The sequence below is a fragment of the Diadema antillarum genome, unplaced genomic scaffold (assembly GCF_040938485.1).
Source record: "Diadema antillarum isolate AM-2024a unplaced genomic scaffold, OU_Dant_1.0 scf00000139, whole genome shotgun sequence".
NCBI classification, from domain to species: domain Eukaryota; kingdom Metazoa; phylum Echinodermata; class Echinoidea; order Diadematoida; family Diadematidae; genus Diadema; species Diadema antillarum.
This window is the reverse complement of record NW_027271028.1, coordinates 2,465,076-2,488,359: the sequence shown is the minus strand read 5'-3', so window position 1 is coordinate 2,488,359 and position 23,284 is coordinate 2,465,076. Positions and strand designations below refer to the sequence as shown.

General features: G+C 39.3%; 1 protein-coding gene across 1 annotated transcript; it reads left to right on the top strand.

Moving 5' to 3' along the window:
- The first annotated feature begins 3,058 nt into the window (after nt 1-3,058).
- On the top strand, nt 3,059-17,909 carry LOC139721174 (interferon-related developmental regulator 2-like). The gene is made up of 10 exons (XM_071632501.1): nt 3,059-3,111; nt 6,515-6,614; nt 7,441-7,565; nt 8,491-8,648; nt 11,356-11,406; nt 11,900-12,078; nt 12,931-13,039; nt 13,941-14,075; nt 15,920-16,138; nt 17,208-17,909. The coding sequence occupies exons 1-10, from the start codon at nt 3,084-3,086 to the stop codon at nt 17,286-17,288; spliced, it is 1,185 nt and encodes a 394-aa protein (XP_071488602.1). The 5' UTR covers nt 3,059-3,083; the 3' UTR covers nt 17,289-17,909.
- Nucleotides 17,910-23,284: the final 5,375 nt, after the last annotated feature.

The following is a 23,284-nucleotide window of genomic DNA, read 5'->3' as shown; positions in this document are numbered from 1 at the left end:
AATTCAGAGAAGGGACAGCCACAAATATAGTGTTTTCTTCCTTCAGGGTAATACGCCAATATTGCTCAAAGAGAAAGAGAGGGAGGGAGAGAGCAAAGAAAAAGGGGGGAAAAAAAGAAGAAAGCCAACTCTAAAACCTAACACTATTTCACTGCTTCACAGCTGCGCCGATTTGAATCTAACGACACGTTACGGTTTAACAGTGTCAGTGACATCATCATACTGATACGGTTCCCACTGATACACCACATATTATGCTAATGTTTGTATGGTTATGCCATTTGTCATGCTTATCTTGATATCAAGTTATGATTTCATTCATGTTAATCATGCTCGTGCCATGACCCATGTCCATGGCAATGCTTGCGCTCAATTTATGGTAGTTACAAGTTTGTATGGTAACTGGTAAGCCATATTATCAACACAATACAGAATACACGCGTATGCATGTGTCTAAAATTATAAAAGATATTATCGTTAGCTTAGGGTAAGTGGATTGATTGAGTGAATGAAAGCAGCACGTAGTATGGTTGGGTGTCCAACACATCGACACCCTAACGTTAATTTCATTTCTATCAATGGAAACGTAAATCATGATTTGCCTGAAGTTTTACTGACATCATGTGGAGAAAATAATCCGGATTCACAAGCGCTCACTCGCTGAACATGTGATCTGAGGTACATTATTTGTACTTGTACGCGCTCTACCAAACATCTAGTCTCCTGCTGGCGGCTTCGAATTAATGCATGGGGTGTTATTTTTTCCATACTCGGTTGCCCTGTACTTTGAAACCAACCCCCCCCCCCCCATTGACAATACAGCTGTACACAGTTATGTATAAAGCGCATATAAATTATGCGTTTCCAACATGCTGTTGTTTCTTTTCTAGCCGTCATTTTTTCCCCTCAATTCTATTTGAATATATTTGAAAACCTTGACCCGCAATATCACTTTTTGAAGGACTGTTTGATGAATTTTAATTGAATTTCAGTAGGAATCTTGTAATCATAATTGAGATAAATTGAATGAGTGGTTAATTGTTTTTTTCACATTCATTTCTTGTTTTTGTTTTGCCTTGTTGTTACAACCTTTCATGCCTCTCGGTCTTTTGCATATTGTACAACACACTCTCATACATTATTGATAATCTTAAGTTAGAAATATTGCACAAGCACCAACATTTCACAAAATTATGTTTGCTATTTGCTATTTCACCTCATCATCCATTCAAAATATATTGAATACACACGAGGTACACTTAGATACGTTTTATGTTTTTTAAATGTATTTAAATTTGATAACTTTTTTTTTTAGTTTTCTCTCTCTTTAAAGGGCATTGAAGTCATCATTTTCTCCGTACATATATACGTTTGCTGCTCGGTGTAATACTTCTGCTACTCCAATGATGCATCCTGGCTCGTCACAGGCCACCTGTGTGAAAATTTCGATGATGTTCCTGTTGTGCCTTGGAGGGGTGTTTCTCCTGCACGCACAACACGGATTTGTATCATAGTCGTCATCGTAGCTGGCACTAAAATTGTCATGGTTACGTGAATGAGGAAAAAGTTTCCTGTTTGTCGTGATGCCGGATGGTCATGGTTGACGTTCATTCCTCAGTGCCTTCTTTTTTCCAGATGTCTTCTGTTAATTCATCTTGTTTTCCACACGTATGAATTTCATGAAACTGCCGTCTTCTATGATGTATACTCTCAATGCTCTATACTTTGTGGTGTCTTTTCCTCTATTTTCCTTGGCTTGAGGCGGGCTTGGGGTTCTCATTTGGAGGAAAGCTTTGCAAATGGTGTCATCTTTAGGACTGTCCCCCATGAATAGCAAGAAGAACTTCCTCTGTCATCATCCTGTCAAAATGTCTCACAAACAAGACAAGAACAATCACCGAACATGTCTTGAAATTAATACAATCTTTGAACAGGAACTCTGAATGGCATTTTCGCTTAGCGTGCGTCACTGTGCCAGTTCGTAAAAACACAGACAAAATGTGTGCTGTTTGTCATCTTTCTTCATGTTTTTAGCACAGTAAAGGAAGTAAAGCAGGAAAAAAAAGAGAGCTTATTATACAGTAAATCAAACTGGGAAAATGTTGCACAGTTTGAATAGAAACTGGTTATCCTCTAGACTTGCCAGTCTTGCTGTCGTATTTGCCAAGAATACAAGCGTGTAAATCAAGACGGAGATCATTAAACTTTTTAATACTCTATTACTTCAAATTTGCAAATTTTGATGTTTTGAGCCCAAGTATCAAAGATTTGTCATGTTCACAAAGAGTGCAACATGTACACTTGTACATTACACCATCTTGAATGTACTGTAAAACCCACAAATATTCAGGGCATGAAACCTTTGTGAATTAGAGCCAGCAGATTTATTTTTTTTTTTTCAGTGACTGACATTTAATGCAATTTGTAGGCAAAAACTTGCACATGCACTTTACTTTTTGCGAATCTTGGCTCCTCTTGAAATTTGCAAAAATTAATATCTACAAAAATTTCTAGTTTTACAGTGATGACTTAATCATCAGATTAAGATATCAAGTTTTGATACAAAAAACTACTGTTATACATGTATGTTGTAGTACATACAAGTGTAGAAGAAACTTAATAGCAACAATCTATTAAACTACACAGATAGGACAGCAGAAATGCTTATTTACTGTAATGTCCTGTCCGAGCTACCACTCCTTGTGTATGTACTGTACATGTACATGATACAATGTACATACTGTAGTGATATCAATTGGATTGGGGATTTGAGATGTCTGCTGTGAAAAATGGCAGGTGGTGTGAAGTGTTTACCCGATGGATTTGCTGCTACTTTAGATTAGCCAAGGTGATACACACTAATTGTTTTGTATCACGTTGTCCATAGCAGAATGATGTGACATTTGAAGTGAGAGACTGTCATGTGGCATATGGTATTCTTTACAACCCATCTTGTCAAAAAACTGTGTACATTGCCACTGCCTTCTGACCAATTTCCACCAAGAGATACTGTGTAGTTTTGTCAGACTGATCACTCGCCATATTTTTTACTGGAGGAGACAGCTAGTGTGACCAGCAGCCATATGTCCGAACCAGACAGTATAGAAGAAGGTAGGGAAAGCTTTAAAGCCCATCGCTTGATGTTTTTTTATTATTTTTTTATAATATTTTAAGTGAAAAGGTATTATTCCAATGGCAAGTATACATTTTGAAGTATGTACATTTTATTTTACCTTCAGAAGAGATATGGTATTTCATTATGATTGTCAGATCACTCTTGGAGTGTGTGTACATACATGTACGTAAAGAGGATTTGATACATAATACAGTATGTGCATACATGTAAATAATGAGTGAATACATGTATGTTTGAGTGTGTGTGTTTGAGGGCAGTGAACTGATTTTTTCTTTTTTATTTACTTTTTGTTTGAAGATTACCATGCATACTGGCATGCATATTTACAGTAACAGTGTAGTAGGTAGCCCTGCAATGTCACTGGGCTTTCAATTCTGTTTTGTCTGCTTGGTACTTGCAATTTCAAACAACAGGTACAAATGTACATTGTAGGTTCTGTTATTATTATTGTTTATCCTTTATTTCTATTATTTTGATTATCAATAAACGTTATTAATTGACAGTGGTCTGTATACACTGGTACCGGTACTATGTGTAAGTGTAGCACTCTTTAAAGTTGCATTAAAATGTCAAATGATAGACAATCAACAGAACAGACTTACAATGTACAGTACATGTACCGGTAATAACAAATACAATGTAGGCAGAAATGCAATTTTCGCAGAGCCGAGAGAACTGCACACATGTTGTCATTATGCTATAGTGAAACACCTGTTTCAGTGATCTCTTTGTTGATGTTGATTCATACAGATACTTTAATTACATGTCATATCACAGTACTTCTCTGTATATTCCATTTTGGGAGAAAGTTGAGAAATTTTGACAGCTCCCTGAAAATAAATCATGCTCTATTTTGTTAGAGATACACATGTACATTTGTACATGTACATTTAGTTATGATATTGTGTATGAAAAACTCCTGTACTGTACTACAATAGTCAATAAGGTCTACAGTACACTGTTTAAGGGGTCACATGTACAATGTACAACGTGTACTGTATGATGCTGCAAAAGAGTTCATAATTTATGTGTTTCAGCGGGGATGGTGAGTGTGATAATGCAGCAGCTGGGATGAGTGAGGTGACCTTTATCGATGCTGTCTTATCACAGTATGCCTACAGTACATGTGTATCTCACAGAAGCTTGAAATAGATACCAAGATGTCCATGGGGAAATAAGGGTCAGTGACGACCTCTTCATTATACCACGTCATCGCACACTTGACAGGGAGACCAGAACAGTGCACACACACTGGTCCTCTGATTTGCAGGCTGCATTCTCAATGACGCAGCAGCGGGGGAGTGACACCAAAGGTCTTCATTTTGTTGTTGATTCCAAAACAAGCATTCATTGGATGCCACTCACAGGACACATACAGCAACGTGGGTGTATGAAATGGAGTGACGGATGTGTGAATAATGAGGATATTAAATTGCCACGTGCCACTAGTATTTCTTTTGTTTAGTCACTTGAACTGGATGATGAATGCTTCCAGTTTTTGTGGGAAATCAGAAAGGGAAAGCAAAGATCTTTAAACATTAATTGATAGTAATGACATATTTTAAGAAAATAAATTTGAATTACAATTTCTGTATTAGACTCTTACAAACATTATGTGTAGAGAGATGTTAGAGTGACAAATTTTAGCTGATGTCTAAATATGAACAGGTTTTTTTATTTCCTCTTCTGTCCTGCCCAGTCACATTCTATTCTACTCTAATTGTGTATTTTATTTTGTACAGCCTATTTGCCTGTAATAAGCATACAATATGTACCCCGTTACAATGTATCTCCATGTATGCATGCTGTTCAATTGATTTCTGCTTAGACTAACAGTAAGAAATGCAAGAGAAATACACACCATGAAGTGCACAGATATGGTAGTATAAGTACACTGTACTTGCAGAATATGATCAATCCACTCACACACACACACACACACGCGCGCTCACACACACACACACACACACACACACACACACACACATAATGACCAGTAGTCAAACATATGGCTGCTCAGCTGTTGCACAATGTAGGATACTGCTACTGAAGTACATTGTCTAATACCGGTACTTCAAGGCACCAGTACTAACTACACTGTACATGTACATGTACACGGTACATGTGTGCAATGGTATACAAATAACGTGTATAGACACGAGATAGGGTCACTGTAAGGACACAAACTGTAAATGCTGACATAACAGAGTCAAGTGCTGCTATAGTCATGGAATTTACTCCTTTCTCTTTACTGCTCTCTTTCTCGGTGTGCTGCTACAGTAGGTACCACACAGTGTTTAAGTACATTTGTAGGCAGTGTATCATCAAACATTTCATCCAATTTCTTGATAAGAAATTCATATGCACGTTTCAGACATCAGTCCATGTCATACATCTGGTGAGATGCTTGCTGAGAACGCAGTACTGCCAAAGTACACCTGTATAGTACACCAATGTATGTACATGTATGCAGTACAAATGTACATTTGTACGTACTTTAACTAGCAGGAAGGTGTAAACCACCACAACTCTTTTTCGTTTGTCTCATTGAAGAATGAATAGCTTCTAAAACAACAATAAACCAGCAAAATAAGATGTGCACAATATGCAGGAATACTGCACACCTGACAAACACAGTGTACATATACAAACTGTACATGTATGTTCAGTAAATATGTGATTTGGAGTGAGAGATTCATGACAATGTACATACAAATATTTTTACAGTGTATATGTACATTGTACACATTGGTAGGAATCTTGTAGAACAAATAGTATTTTACATACTCTTCATACATACATTGTACAAGTGTTAATGCTATGTGTTTAAATGTTTGCATGGTAATGTAAATGAATAAGAGAGGTTTTAATAGCCATAGCACCCTACAATGTAGGTTATGCACAGTAGTCCTTCAAAGGACTCTTCTTTGGAGAAAGGAGACCTGAGAAAGAGAAGGGGGAAGAAGGGAAGTGTCACTGACTGTCATAAGGAGAGTTTACAGCAGGCAAATAATGACAGTCAACGGGCCATGGCAATCCAGATGTTGAGGTTGCAATGAGGGGGACGGGAGGATAAGAGATAGGGACAGTTCTGCTCAGAAAGATTTGAGTGAGAATCAAGTAAAGGGTACAGTAATCATTTGGGGATATTCATCTTAAAATTGTACATCCCAAGGAATGTACTGTGAAGGTATACATGTATGTGTACTATTGCTGTCAATTTTACAGTGTAGGGTACCCTGTATGTTGTTTTACCAGCATTGTAGAAATATATATGAGATACATGTACACAAGTATTTGAAGTAACACTTGCATGTTGTCTGTTCTCGCTTTTCTTCCACCTTTCTCTCCCCCTCCCCCATGCCCTCACTTATCCAGCTGTGGCAAGTCATGGTCTAGATGAAGTGGATGAGAGCAGCAGTCAAGATGCCTTTGAGGAGAAGATAAGAGAGTTCATCGATGGCACGACCCAGAAAAGGTTAGTATCCTTCTTCCAGTTCAGTAGTGAGAGAGCAGATGGTGCTGGATCTCTATCCCCATTTAACAAAAAAAAAAAAAAAAAAAAAAAAAAAAAAAAATGGAATGAATTTACCATTTATTGGACAATTTTCGTGTACCGACAAAATGTATTGTGAGGGAAAGTGATATACATGTACAAGGTACCCATTGTTACAATGAAAACCCAGCTCTTTTGTTATTCTGCACATGTCCGTATGCTTATATAGTTATAAATACAAGAGTGTGTAGAGAAATTTCAGTTATTAATGTTACGCACAATGTCATTCACAACTTGTGCCGTATTTCATGCCACAGAAATATATTTGACTTGTTTGAATGCCTTCCCCAGCATGTACTGTTGTTCTCTAGATGACATGGGGTAGTCTCCGGGCTTAGATTACCACAGGACATTTGTAGAATTCACCCTTGACCTACACTTTATTGCAATCATGTCCCTTTTCTTTTCAAATAGAACATTGGCTAGAAGCAAGCAAATTATTTCATTTTAGAGGTGACTCTGCCGCTGTGTAGATTTATGGCATATAAAAAAAAATCAGTTTTGTTTTAATGGAAAAAAAAAAAGACACCCAGAGAAGAAGAACCAAGAAATTATAATATAATTTTATGAAGGTTTTTGTGTTTCTTTGTGTGGTACAGCTTTATATGGCTGAAATGTATTCGTATTTAGATTTGTGCGCCATGTTATTTGTAACATAAGTAAAATTCGCTCTGCAGTATGCTGAGAGATTGCCATGCCTTGATACAATGTACATGTAGTCTGAATTGTCTGTCCTCATTTATTACAGTGCTGCTGGCCGAAAACACTGTTTGGAAGGTATTCGAGCAGCCTTGGCTAGGAAGTACATCTTTGATTTTGTAGACAGCAGAAAGATCACCATTGCAGACTGTCTAGAAAAGTGTATAAAGAAAGGTGAGACATACATTGTAGATTGGCAGAAAAGGTGGGTTCCATGAGGGCAGATGGTCCTCCAAAGAATCAACCAAGTGTAATTTTTGTGCATTTACAGTTTTAAGTTCTTTCTTAAAGTTTCTTTCTGTGTCCCCTTAGTGCTGATTTTACTGAGTATGCGCAATCTAAGGTGTTGGTATCATAGAAGAAAGATATTTTCAAACTGTAGAACCTTTCTATGTCCCCTTAGTGCTGATTTTACTGAGTATGCGCAATCTAAGGTGTTGGTATCATAGAAGGAAGATCTTTTCAAACTGTAGAAGTTAATATATCAAATTGAGGTTATTCTAAAGAAGTCTGATTCATTTGCTTCGTGGATGAAACACTATCTTAAAGGGATGAAAAAGATTTAAAAAGGACCCCTCTTAAAGCTCAATAACATAGCTCTGGTAATGCCTGTGTCATCTTCAAAACTGATGTCACAAGTCCCTGCCTAATTCCATTATCTTTTTCTTTTCCCACTCTCTTAGCTCTTGTGTTAATATGATTCTTTCCTGTGTTTGTCTCTGTATTTCTGTCTTTTTTTTCTTTTTTTTTCTTTATATATGCAAAGCATGCATGAAGATGTTATGAAACAAAGTTTGTGAAATAGTGCTTATAAAATGTCAGAACTTGTCCTAACAGTACCATTTCAACCGTGGACCTAATACTTGACTAGATTAATTGCCTTGCCCTGGACAGTAGCTGAAAATGTTCTAATATGCTCGATGGGATGCTTTTCTTATGGACCACGGTACAAGGGTTATGTCACTAACTACTGTCATTGCAAATACCAGTTTTGATAGCCAGTACTGTGTAAATATCAATCAGTTAATTTTGCAATGACTTTGCTGGACTTATTTTGATAGTGCTTTTTTTTTTTTTTTCATTGATTATCTGTTCTCAGGCAAAGCTGATGAGCAGGCGCTGGCGGCAAAGGTGGCCAACATCTTGTGGATCCAGCTGGGGGCGGGGGCAGAGTGTGACGAGGTGTTCGCTGCCCTGAGGCCAATCCTGCTGACCAAGCTGCAGGACAAGACGGCTGCACCGGCGGCCAGGGCTAGTGTGAGTAGCGCCTGGGAAGTCCCAGAGGATAAGGGGCCATTTTGTACACACACACCTCCCCAGTTCTACCTCAGTCTGAATTTCATCTGCAAATGTTCCTCTTGGCAGTTTCTAAAATACTTTTGTAGTCATCTGCAGATGTTCCTCTTGATGATTGATCTAATTCTACTCTTTTGTCCAAAATGGAAACTGTTCTTAAATTGGGTATAACAACAAAAATACAGGATATACATTACAAGTACACCCGGGCCCTGTTTTATGAAGAGTTAAAATTGATTATATAGTTGATTTCAACTGTAAGTCTATGGCAGCCTGCCTGTGTGTTAAGGAAATTTAAAATCGATTTTATGTTTTGATAAAACGTGGCCCCGAAGACATATCACACAGAGCAACTGAAAGTGAAACAGAGAGGTATTGACATACACCATGACAACATAATACCTTGACGCAACATTTATAACTAAAACAGTTATCATTATAAAATAGGCATTGATGGTCTTTCCTGCATCATCACTGCATCATCCACATACTGAATATTCTAACACTAGTCAGGTGCAGCGATATATTCGCTAATATACAAAGATGCAAAAAGAATCAGGTAATGCATCCCTTGGGCACCCCAAGTAGCACAGCATGAGGATGTGATACCTTTAGTAGGAATCTTCAGCAGATGAAATGAATTTGAAAGAACAAAAGGGAATTAGTACTATGGAAGATTCACAGAACTCTCACATAGTGTTGACATGCTTAGTGTTGACATGCTTTGTCCATCAATAATCAGATTTTTTTTTTTATAGTATCTAAAAAATTATGAAAAGATATGATAGCTGCTTGAAACATTGGTTCACTTTTTAATTTTGTGTTAATGTGTCAATGGATGTTTTTTTTGGGGTTTTTTTTTTGGGTTTTTAGCTCACCTGAGCCAAAGGCTCAAGTGAGCTATTGCGATCGCCCTTCGTCCGGCGTCCGTCGTGCGTCGTGCGTCGTCCGTCGTCCGTCGTCCGTCGTCCGTCGTCCGTCGTGCGTCGTGCGTAAACTTTTTACATTTTCATCTTCTTCTTGAAAACCCCAAGACCGATTTTCATCAAACTTGGCAGGTAGCATCCCTAGGGGGTTAGGAACTCAATTTGTTAAAATGGGCACCATGCCCCACCCAGGGGGCCCCCAGGGGGCCCAAACCCCCCAAAATTAAGGAATCTGTAAAAATCTTCTTCTCTAGAACCAGAAGTGATAGAGCTAAGTTAATACTATGAGTTAGTACATTGATGACTGTAGTTTCAAGTTTGTTCATGGCAGAATCAGGGGTGCCCCCCTTGGGACCCAGGGGAGGGGGGGTGGGGAGGGGTTCTAATGGGGCCTAAATTGTACATTTTCATCTTCTTCTTAAGAATCCCATGACCCATTTTCACCAAACTTGGCAGGTAGCATCCCTAGGGGGTTAGGAACTCAATTTGTTAAAATGGGCACCATGCCCCACCCAGGGGGCCCCCAGGGGGGCCCAAACCCCCCAAAATTAAGGAATCTGTAAAAATCTTCTTCTCTAGAACCAGAAGTGATAGAGCTAAGTTAATACTATGAGTTAGTACATTGATGACTGTAGTTTCAAGTTTGTTCATGGCAGAATCAGGGGTGCCCCCCTTGGGACCCAGGGGAGGGGGGTGGGGAGGGGTTCTAATGGGGCCTAAATTGTACATTTTCATCTTCTTCTTAAGAATCCCATGACCCATTTTCACCAAACTTGGCAGGTAGCATCCCTAGGGGGTTAGGAACTCAATTTGTTAAAATGGGCACCATGCCCCACCCAGGGGGTCCCCAGGGGGGCCCAAACCCCCCAAAATTAAGGAATCTGTAAAAATCTTCTTCTCTAGAACCAGAAGTGATAGAGCTAAGTTAATACTATGAGTTAGTACATTGATGACTGTAGTTTCAAGTTTGTTCATGGCAGAATCAGGGGTGCCCCCCTTGGGACCCAGGGGAGGGGGGTGGGGAGGGGTTCTAATGGGGCCTAAATTGTACATTTTCATCTTCTTCTTAAGAATCCCATGACCCATTTTCACCAAACTTGGCAGGTAGCATCCCTAAGGGGTTAGGATCTCAATTTGTTAAAATGGGCACCATGCCCCACCCAGGGGGCCCCCGGGGGGCCCACACCCCCAAAATGAAGGAATCTTTTAAAATCTTCTCTAGTATCAGAAGTTATAGAGCTAAGATAATACTATGAGTGAGTACATTAATGACTGTAGTTTCAAGTTTGTTCATAGGAGATCCAGGGGTGCCCCTCGGGGAGGGGGGGGGGGTGGGGTGGTTGGGAAGGTCCAAATGGGGGCCTAAATTGTACATTTTCATCTTCTTCCTGAAAACCTCATGATGGATTTTCGTCAAACTTGGCAAGTAGCATCCCTAGGGGATCAGGATCACAATTTATCAAAATGAGCACCATGCCCCACCCAGAGGGCCCCAGGGGGCCCCAATCCCCCCAAATTAAGGAATCTTTAAAAAAATGGGACCTTATTGTACATTTTCATCTTCTACTTGAGAGTGCCTGGTCAAATTTTGGTAGAGCTGTGAATAATTTAGATTAGTGACTGCGTGAAAGGTGAACTTGCGATACTCAGGTGAGCGCTAGACCCGCGGGTCTCTTGTTTTTTTTCATAGCTAAGTTGTATACTATTGTCAATCTTTTTTTTTTCTTTTTTTTTTCCACCAGTGTGCCACAGCTTTGGGACTGGGCACTTTCATAGCTGCTGGAGACTTTGCGGTGAGTCTTTTGTGGTGTCACATTATGCTAATGAAACTTTAAAAATTCCTCACATTCGAACAGATTATCCACTTTCCCTCAAACTTCTCTGATGCATTCTACCAATATTGCTGTGTTCAGTCAATCCTCGTATTGCTGTTGTAGCGACAAGACCTCATTTGTCAAAATATCGTAAATGATCAAGAGAGAAAAAACAAACAAACATGGTAGCCAAAGCACTACAACATATTTATGGGATCACCTTTCCTTTGACATGCGGTGGTGGCTTCAATGTTTGGGGTAAGACATATAGGCTTTGAACAGAACATCCCTTAAATGATTATATGTTAATTTAAAAAAAAAATGATTTCCACCAAAATTTGAGATACAAGGTCTTGTAAACCCTGCCGACAAAATATATTTTGGTGTCATTCTCCAAGCCTTACGTGCAATCATTACTGAGAGTAGTGAAAGGTTTACATATATTATTATTTTTTTGTGTGCCCTTTACCAGACCGTGTGTAGCTGTATGAATGCTCTTGAGGACGTTTTCAGCCAGTCCTATCTAAAGGGAGATGGTTCGAGCCCCACCCACAAGCCTGGTGTCTCCACTCTTCACACAGCCGCCCTCAGCGCTTGGATGTTATTACTGTCCATCACCCCACCCTCTAGGATATACCACATTGTAGACACGTAAGTATCCTTTCCATGTACAGTAGAGCTATTGATCATATCTGTGACAGAGATTTGGTCCTAGGAGTTTGACATCCAACTGTAACACCTTTCTTTGTTTATCAGTTCTCAGCATCATTGATAGTTTAGTATGTGTGTGTGTGTGTGTGTGTGTGAGTTTGTTTGTTCGTTTTTTTTTGTCCCGTCTGTTGAATGGTTCCATGACATTTGCTCCTGCGACAATTGCCCCCATGAAATATCTGCACCCTAAGCCAAACATTAAACCTGCCCACAAACATAATCCTAACCCTAATCCCTATCCTCACTACAGTCACATCAAACTAAACTTAAAACCCTATCACAACCCTACTCCTACCCCCTAAGTCTTTGGAGAAAAACCAGAGCAACTGTTGCAGGAGCATATGTTGTGTCACCATGTTGAATATGTTCATTTGCTGTGAGCACGGAATTTTCAGTACCAGCTTGTCTTCTTCCCAGAGAAGATGTATAAGATACTAATCTCACGAGTAAGGAGAAGTCCTTGCTATTTGGTGTGCTTTCTAGTGTAATATGTTTGTATACTTTCGGGCACTCTGCATTTGTCTGGTCTTAAGCAATATTGTCAACTGTGCATTGATTGATAGGTTTGCAAATGTTACTTTTCAGACCAGTACATGAAAATTATGTAATTTGATTACATCAAGTAACGTCAGTATTTCCCTAGGTAAAGGCCAGTTTTCCTGTCCTATAAGATTCAAGATGTTGATATAAGATATAAGATATAAGATGTTGCTTCTTTTTCTGCTTTGTCCATTGGTGATTGTGTGTTGAAATGTTTGTCTTTGTATTCCTTTTTCCTATGTCTCTGCCCAGGCATTTACCTAAGCTCCCAGATCTATTGTCTTGTGAAGACGTCAACCTTAGAATAGTAGCAGGAGAAGCTATAGCTATGTTGTATGAGCTCGCCAGAGAAGAGGACGAGGTAAGAATGCTTTGAAGTAATTGATACAAATAGAAATGCATGTTCATGTATTTCATGTGTGAAGAGAAGATTAGTGGGGATTCATGCACTACTCATGAGGAATGGGGATGTTTATATCCATTGGGTTTCTACATTTGCAAGTAGTATGCTTAGATTTATCAGTACTGGACAAAGCTAAGATTGATATAATGGCAGACCATGATTGACCATAACATAATCCTGTGTTCATAAACAGACTTTGGTTGGTAAAAGGGGGTTTTGTTTCTTCCATTTGTACTTTAAAAACCAGTTTTGAAAGTAAAAGTGTGACAAAACTGTAAACTGAAAATCTGTTTTGTATATGTAATAAATGTTGTGTTGCAACTGATTATCAATTGCCCTACATTGACATTAAAAAAAAATATGTTGATGTAGTGCAGTTTGACAGCTGCAATAAAAACAACTTGATGCAAAAAATTTCATCACATGTTGTGTTGTAGCTAACAGTCACACGCTGAGATAATTAAAGTAGGTATTACTTTACTCAAGAATTAGAATTTTGGTGAAAGTCAACGTAACAAAAACATATAAAAAGCAATCTATAAATTGGAAATCAGTGAGGCTTTCAGCCATAGAGACCATACATTAATTTCAGTAACAAAGTGTTCTAAAAATTTGATAGCCAGAGAGTTCTTAATATTGAAAATCCCTGTCATACATACAGTTTGGAATACTGAAAAGAATGATGCTGCAGCCCATTGCTTCTACAAAGATGATGTTGATAATGGTGATGATGATGATGTGGTGATGGTGCTTGAAGATGATGCCTCGATGATGATAGTAATGGTGTGTGGTGTTGGATGACGTTGACAATGATGGAACTGATAGCAGCGCCATGATTCCTTGTCCTTTCCCCGCACAGGAGTTTGAAGGGGACGACATTGACGAGCTAATACTGCAGCTCAGAGGGCTCGCCACCGACAGCAACAAGTATCGCGCCAAGAAAGACCGACGGCAGCAGAGGTCAAGTTTCCGTGACATCATACACACCATCGAGGTACTAGACGTTTGATGTGGCTGCATTTTCATCTGAGATGCTTGCATGCTTTGATGTGGTAGTAGTGTGGTCACCAATACCGACATGCTAAAATTACTGTCTCAGTACTATGCAAATCATATGTTATGGTATCATGAATATTACTGTTGAAATACTGAGTAATATATGCATAGTAGAAATCGACTAATGAAACTGAAAGTACTGTTGAAATAGCATGAAGTGAAAAGGGTGCTGTCTCATTGTGGTTAATGATTGCTGTAAAACCAGAAACATTTGTGGCATGAAACTTGTGCAGAAGTGGAGCTGATGTCCTTTTTGTCTCGCCCACCGGAGGTGAAGGCGAGACTAAGGGATCCAAATGGCGTCCGTCCGTCGTCCGTCCGTAGTCCGTCCGTCGTCCGTCCGTCGTCCGTCCGTCGTCCGTCACAAATGTTAAAGTTTACCTGCAAGACTCTCTTATGATGCATAACTTGGCATCTGTTACAGCAATGGCAGCCACACTTGGGTGATAGAAGCACTAGGGGTATCTTCATGTTATGGTGTTGTCAGAGGTCATGTGATGATGTCAAAGGTCATTTGAGGTCATATATTAAAGAGTATGTGCAAGACTCTCTTTTCTATGTTAAAGTTTACCTGCAAGACTCTCTTTTGACAAATAACTTCACATAAGTTGCTTGGATTACAACCTAACTTGGGTCATAGATGCACTGGGGGTACCTTCATGTTATGGTGCCGTTGGAGGTCACAGGATAAGGTCAAAGGTCATTTGAGGTCAAACGTTAAAGTTTACTTGCAAGACTCTCTTATCACATGTAACTCGACACATGTTGCTACAATGGCAATCAAACTTGGGTGATGGATGCACTGGGGGTACCTTCATGTTATGGTGCCATAAGAGGTCACATGATAAGGTCAAAGGTCATTTGAGGTCATACGTTAAAGTTTACTTGCAAGACTCTCTTATCACACGTAACTCAGCACATGTTGCTACAATGGCAATCAAACTTGGGTGATGGTAGATGTCTCTTGGGAAGTTGAAGGTAACCACAAGGTCAAAGGTTACAGACAGGGGTCAACGAACTTTTAGGGCCCAATGTTAAGTTTTTAGGGCGCATTTCGTTTATGGCTCATAACTTTTGATCCCTTTGTCCGTTTGTGACCAGACTTGGATGGAAGATGTCCCTTGGGGAGGTGAAGGTCGTCACAAGGTCAAAGGTCACAGACAGGGGTCAACAAACTTTTAGGGCCCAATGTTATGTTTTTAGGGCGCGTTTTGATTGTGGCTCATAACTTTTGATCCCTATGTCTGTTTGTGACCAAACTTGGACGGTAGATGTCCCCTGGGAAGTTAAAGGTCATCACAAGGTCAAAGGTCACAGAAAGGGGTCAACAAATTTTTAGGGCCCAATGTTAAGTTTTTATGGCGCGTTTCGATTATGGCTCATTACTTTTGATCCCTTTGTCCGTTTGTGACCAAACTTGGATGGTGAATGTCCCTTAGGGTGTTGAAGGTCACCACAAGGTCAAAGGTCATAAGCAGGTCAATTAACTTGTGGGAGTTATAAAAATATTAATTCCTTGTACGCGAATGGGCGAGACACAATTCGGCGATTGCCTTGTTAATGACATGAAACCCTTTGGAATATCCACTGGCATTCAGTGCATTGTGTAGACAAACACTTTTGCTGGCAATTAACTTTTACCAATCTTGGCTCCTATCGAAACTTGTGAAAATTTCATGCAGACAAAAATTTCTGGTGTACAGTATGTATACAGTAAGGCTCTATCCTAACATTCTCATACAACTTTCTTATTTACATGTCAATTCTTGTTCCTTCATTTAGGAAGGGTATTCTCCGCAAGAGCTCATCAAGTTTGGGGTGGAATCCCTTGAGATTGAGTCGTGGGTTCGGCGCCACCAGTATGCCATTCTGAGGGAGTCCTTGGGCTCAGGAACCAACACACACCTCCAAGAGAACCCCCTTCTGAGGGACATCTTTAGCCTTGGCGCTCCTGTCATCATCGGTGTAGGAGGCTACAAGAAGGTCTCTAAATCTGAAAGGGTGAGTTTGAAGATTTTTTTTTGACAGGTGTACTACTTTTACCTGTCATATTAAAAACTAGAACTCTTGAAGTGATTGGATTCACAGTAGAGGAAAAGTGTATCAGAAAACATGGTTGTGATTGATTCATATCTGATTTAAAGGGTGTGTACAGTTCGGGTTGAGGTGAGGATTTAGCTTTTAGCGTTTTGCGAGATAGTCAGAAACCGCTCTATGAGGTGTCAAAGAGCATGCAATTCTAAGGGGTATCAAAAGTTTATTTGATAAAAATCGGTTTTGAAATGGCTGAGATATCCGAAAACAAGGTGAAACAAAGAGACCTTAATAAAAGGCGTGGCCTGTCGCCTTTTACTTTTTCACTTTTTTTGATATCTCAGCCATTTTAAAACCAATTTTCATCAAATAAACGTTGAATCCTGAATTACATGCTCTTTCATATTTCATAGAGGTTTCTCATTATCTCACTTGGGAATGTTCAAAACATGAATCCCCACCTCAATCAGTACTGTACAGTCCCTTTAAATCTGAATTGCAGTGGTTCGGTGATTCATATTACATTTTCCAAGTGAGGTAGAAATCATTTTGGTCCAGCGAGATACATACCTGTTGGACGACAATGAGCATTTCAGGTTATGTAAATGATTCTTCACAATTGTTACTGATGACACTCAATTTGACTTTTATGCATCATGCCATCCAAAATACAGAATGTTAGGCCAGAGAATTGAGCGTATAGAAAATTTGTGCAATTTATGTCAGTGTCAACAATATTTTTTGCTGTATGTCTGTTGCCTGCAACTTTAATCTGGGAGACACACCCACATTGGTATGTTCTTAGATTATGCAATCATTTCATTTCATTTTGATATGCATGAGTGCTGGCCCTCTTGTGCTGTGCAAAGTAGTTGCATGATTCCTGTGTTCATATTGCTCATATGCTTTGTTCTGTTGATCTCTTGATATTGTCCTGCTCCATGGGAATTTAGGCTGAATAAATGTTTGTGGTTGTTTGAGGTGTGTGTGGATGCGACTCTGTTTAACGACAATTCCCTGATCCTCTCCTGTGCAGCACCATTTCAACTCGGCAGCATTCAAGGCTCGGACGAAGGTGAGGAGCAAGCAGAGAGACAAGCGGGTAGCAATCTACTAGAACCAAACATACTTCTGTCGTCATCGTTGTCCTCATCGTCCGGCAGTGTAGATACCACTTCGGGAGTGGATGTGGTAAGGGAAACGTGCTGTGGCTGCTAGGGAGCAGTCCCTCAACCCTCCACTGCCTCTATTATTTTTGCTCCTCTTTGTGTCTAGTGAGCCCTCTGTTGTCATTGATAGCACAAGCAGTTTTGCTGCTGTAATATGATTAGAATTATTCACCCTCCAAGGTAGGCCATTGTTTGCAATGATGTGAATGCCCCAAGTTGCTTGCTTTGCAAGGTTTTATTTGATTAAACGTATGGATCAGGCCCAGCCAAAATTATGTAAAGTCTAAAGTGTAGGTTAAGAAGACATTGTGTAATTGTGTACTTTTCCTTTGAGGGTTGATCATCACCGACCTCGTGCTGTTAAGTGAAAAAGACGTAAAGTAAGAATGTATTACAGGAATTCATCCATGAAAGTTTTGCCCAAGCTCTTGGACAAGACACACTCCAAATGTAGCGGGATCTGATATTTATGCAGATTTGTACAACCATCACGTCAGATGCTCAGAGGTTCTGTTCATATCCTTCATCAAACAGTAAATGGCATGAGCCAGTGCAGTATATAAAGTGAGTCTGGCCAACCTTTTTTTTTTTTTTTTTTGGCTTATGAGTTTTGAAGCTCTTTTGAAGTTCTTGTGATCTTCTTGGCCCGTGTCGTTACCAAATTGCACTCAGGCGCAGTGCCCATTGTTCACTACCTCTTATTTGGCTTACTTTCATTATAATATAAATTATAATATAAATTAATATATATTCCTGTGCGGGGAAAGCTAACCCTCTAAAGTGTAATATTCTGACTGAGTAACAACATGGCGTCCAATTTAGTAGTTGTCCAGACTCGCTTTATATACAGCACTGGCATGAGCCAAACGGGCTCAGTAAATTTTTTGGCTGTCACTCCCGTTGTGATGAAGGGATAGAATTGATGCATGAGGGACCTCACGTGTTGAGAATGCTCAAAAGGTCACACAGGACCATAATGCAGTAATGCAGACTTGCTAATTTTGTGCAATACCAGAATGAAGTCAGATTTCTTGAAGGAAATGCTCAAAAAGTGCATTATTAGTTAACTTTTTGCTAATATGCGCACTGCCCATGTAGGTGATCACTGCAGATTCATGAATTTTGGGGAAGAGGCATACTTCCTCATTCACTTTTATGATTCGCAATACACTGTGTAGTTGAAGTATTTTCACCCCTTCTGGCAAGATGGTATTGGTCCTATATGTTGTCAGAGTCTGAGGTGCAAGAAGATTGTGTTGCAAAGAAATTGTGTAGCATTGAAGAACTGACTTGAAGGGTATATGACAGTGTGGAACGGGAAAATGGTGTGATGTTTATTTTTGCATTGTTGAGAAATGTAGGATAGATAGTGTGACATTCTATTTTTGTAAGTATGAGAGAGGGAATTTGCCTCTATGCTATTTCACCATTAACTTCAAAAAAGTGTTTTACAAGGATTCCATTATGTAGACTTTGAAAGTCCCCAAATGTAAGATCCAACGGAAGAGATACCAGCCTTGGAGATGTTGCCCACTGGTGCAATTTGTAGTGTGCTTGTGAAGACTTGAAAATCCATCAAGAACATCCAGTAGAAAGTTGAATGTCAGTTTGCCACAAGAGGGCAGTGTGCTTATATTCCATGAGCTGCCATGTGTCAATTTATGAGTTTTCTCTGCGCCGTGATACATTAAAGGGAAATTCTGGACCAGAGTAGCTCTTTACATGCCACATTTGCACGCCCGCCTCAGTTGACGGCTTGCCAGCTTCGCATATTTTGCTCAAATGCACAACCGCGCCCAAATCGATAGATAAATTGCCAAATGCCACAGAGCGATGAAAACATCACTTATGATTACATTTCCTCACACAGATTGAGGTAGCTGGCATTTTGTGGTGAGTGAATAGCAGTTTTTCGTATGGGTTTTTTGAGTAAATCTTGTTATCATTACCAAGAATACAATTTTGCAGTGTGATTTAGGGTTATGTTTTGAATACTGGCCATTTGTAAGGAAAATAATCTTTTTTTTTGGTACAATTTTCATCACAGCAAGGCTTGGAATTTTCTCTACAACGTTGTTGTACTGCATTTCTAGCATTAATGCTTCTATGAAAAGCTACATTACTTTGAGAAATATAATGTTTTCCAAAAGTGCTCATGCATTACATTCTTAGAATAATGTGGCACTCTGGGTTTACTCTGTGGCACTCAAAGAGTTTGAAAGAAAGTCTGAAAGAATAAGATTTTACAAGCAAAACAATTCGAAAATGTGATCACAATCATATAATATTTACGTAAGAATGGTATGAAATTGTGGAGTTTCATTTATTTTTGCAAAACAATTCTTAAACAGTCAATATGAATATGAAAATGGTGAGTTGGTGACCTCACAACTTGGCATGTAGTTTGGACGTGACATCTTGAAATTTTTTGTTTTTGTTCAAATGCAATTATGCCCCAGTCTCAAGAACATGTCTGATTGATCATTATTTTGAAGTTATTCAGCCACAAGTAACATTAAGCTTTACACTTTCAGAGCAGAAAAATTGTATATTCATCATATTTTTCTACGCGATCCATCTGAAAATTATTGCTCATTCATATTAACTGTTTGAGAACTCAAATGCAAAATGACAAAATTATTAAGATTCCATAACTTCTTTAATTTTAATCTGATTTTGATAACATTTTCACTGCTGTGCCTATAAAATTTGACTATTTCCTTTCAGACATGCTTTTAACTATTCTGGAATTCCCTTTTTAACCCATTGAGGACGATTAGATTTTGCTACAACAGGCAATTCCCATAGACACCTGCCCGAGTATACTCGGGACTCGTCCTCGATGGGTTAAGCTATATGATACAAGAAAATGCTGTGGACGGGAAGCATCCCTCTGGAAGCCTCCTGTTGTCTGGTAGAAAGACTGCCCCAGATATGTGTATGATGGGTAAAGTTTTGGTGTTTACTCGACCTCTGTTTGGACAACTATTCTGTAAAAAGAAAAAAAAAAAGCTAAGAATTATCTCTTTCATAACCCAATGGGTCTTTGCTGAGGAGAGGCTTTTGTGGTGAAAGAAAGAAATCTCAGTAATTTGTCATGTACATACGCCATGTCATTTAATTATGAAGTTTTAACAGTAGGTTTGCATGTGGCTATATTTCCAGGTTTTCTTTTTTTCTTTGAATATCATTCCCTTTTTGGGGTGGGGGGTGGGGGAAGGGGATGGAAGAGGAGGTTTGGATGTGGTGATCAGATTCTCTGACTCTGAACATCATTCAAAGTGATGAGAATGGGTCGTCAGTGTAATTTGAAAGGATGCAGATCATGTGTTCAATATGACTATCAAGACACGTCTGTTGTTTGTCATGCTGTTTATTGGAGCAGAAAGAAACCAGATTGATTCTCTGCTGTGACGGTATCATGCTTGAATGATTTTATGTCAGCAGTGTAACAAATCAAAGCAGAGAGGTTAAGGGTGTGGCATAGAATATTTCAATGAACTTCCTGATTGGTCAGACAACATAAAGATGTATGCATAAATCGCATGTGTTTGTTCTATGTTTGTGTGTGTGGCATGTTTTTGCATCTGTAGATGAATGCATGAGTTTGAAAAAGACTTCTTCTTCTTCCACTCCCCCCCCCCCCCCCCAAAAAAAAAAAAAAGGTGACATTATGTTTTTCTGCCAATCTCATACTGTTGTTCATCAGGTGACATATTTTGCTATGCGGGTCCCCTGTTGGCATGTAAAAGGTTGTAGTTATGACAGTCTTATCCCTGCCCTACCCCTCTCTTTATGTCTCGTAGTGTCCTATCAATATACAATCTTGAATGCAAATTGCATGGTTTGAATGGCATGTTCATGTGCCTGGTGTGTAGAAGGAATTCGAGGGGAAACTGAAACTACAAAAGCGTTTGAATACAATGTAGTCTCAAGTTGATGAGGACACATGAAAAGCGTCCTCGGTTCATGAGGCGAGGGGGCGCAACCATATTTGCTGAGTGAGTACATACTGAAGCCATTTGGTGCGTGTTTGTGTCAGGATATGTTGAAGACTCAACAGTCGAAGGCATTGTTGTTTGATGAATGGTAATGAGGCAATATTCTCACATGCTATTGTGATGAGAACCCAAACCTCCGTGTCAAGCCATTCATAACAAATAAAAAAAAATCCCACATTCAGTGAAGATGAGAACAAAGTTTGGCAAAGAATGAAGATGTGAAAATGCGGAAGTCCATCGGTTTTTATGGGGCAGTAGTCAAATTAACAAGATTAGGAGTTTATTTTTGGAATATCTCATTCTTACTCTTTTCCTGTGATGGAGATCTCTGAAATAAAGATGAGTTCATGCACAAGTGTATTCATCTTTACATGCCATAAGTTGAACATGATTAGAGTGGGGAAGGGGAAAGAAGGAATTTGTGATGAAATTTGTGTATGATGTGAATTAGGAGTTGTTTATGAACTGCTTCACGATGAAATAATTTGCTCTCTGCTGATCCCTACATTTTAACCACACAGTGAAGTTTGGTTTTTTTTTCCCCCTCACCTGTCTGTGATTTAGGTTTTTCACTGGGCCAATTTAAAGTTGAGCAGCCAAGAGGGTGGATTTTCTTGAGACTGATTGGAGGAAGTCCGATAAAGGGTAGTGGAAAATAATTTAAATGGCCAGGTGCACCCTTTCTTCTGTAGAATTAGATGACACTTTGATATAAAGTTTTAGTGACTTCTATTCTGATGATTGGTGCCATGCTCAGTTCATATTCTGCTTGAACAGAGAGGAAAAGGGGGGCGGGGGAGAGGGGAGAGAGAGAAAACCACAAAAATGGGTGTCAAAGCATCAGTGTTTGTATCGAAAAATTTGTGAAACTTTTGCAGAACTTGCTAACCCAGCCTCTGACTGCATAGCAATGCGTTATTGCACGTTTTGGAGCATGCAAGCTTATGGCAGTATTTATTTTTCGTGAGCGTCTGTTGCTGGCTGGGTCTGGAGTATGTCAAGTGCATGTATTATCAACCGATTCGAGTCCTAGGGCAATTTTGCGACGGAAATTCTTCCCTCCAAATTGGCACCCTTGAGCATCACTTGATATATCCTTTATTAGAGAAAGATTGCATAAAATGGTTTGAATTAGATCTTACAAAATCAAAAGGGAATTTGCAACAAATAATGTTAATTTGAGAGAAGAATCAGAAACTTCAGGCCCCCGTTTCTTAAAAGCTGTTAGGATGTCAACCCTTGCTTGGAATAATAACTTCCTGTAGCAACATCCAATCAGGAAGCTGGGTTCTTTTCATTATCATGACAATTGCCATTCGAGCGAGAGTTGTTATATCAGATTTTCATTAAATGGGGCCCAGATCTCTAAATTGTGTGGCCATGCCAACTTGAGAATCGGCAGTAGATTTAGTGATCAGGACACTGTTGAAAACTCTGTAACTGAAACACATAATTATGAATGATCAACACTGAACTTGAACAATAAAAAATAATAATGTGTCTCTCTTCCTTGTGAACCAGCAACAATGGTAAGAATTATGACCTAAAGATACCGGTAGTCACCAAACCATAAGATTATTCTCTCTTGGAATTTGATGGGTGAAGTGAGGGATGTGCTGCAACTCGACCGTGTCAACTAGAAGGAGAAGTTGTGTCCCTTAGCGACAGCCCTGTAGGTTACGTTACAAGTCTCTTTTGTTTTTTCTTTCTTTCCCTTTGCACACAAAGACCTCGCCTCCGTTCAATGGTGGCCGGAAGGAAAGTGTGAAGTGGTTTAGAAAGTGAATCAAGTCCACAGTGCGGACTTTGATCGTATATATGACAAGATATTTTGAATTATGTATTTCTGCCTCTTGTCTCTAGTATCACTTTTACAATGTGAAATATATATGAAGATGACATTAGTAATGTGTTGTTGCAGTCTGTTTATCTGTGGTGTTCTG

Coding starts and splice junctions, on each gene's coding strand:
- LOC139721174 (XM_071632501.1), top strand. CDS start 3,084: ATGTCCGAACCAGACAGTATAGAAGAAG. Junction 11,407..11,899: donor TAGCTGCTGGAGACTTTGCG/GTGAGTCTTTTG, acceptor GCCCTTTACCAG/ACCGTGTGTAGCTGTATGAA. Junction 14,076..15,919: donor ACATCATACACACCATCGAG/GTACTAGACGTT, acceptor TCCTTCATTTAG/GAAGGGTATTCTCCGCAAGA.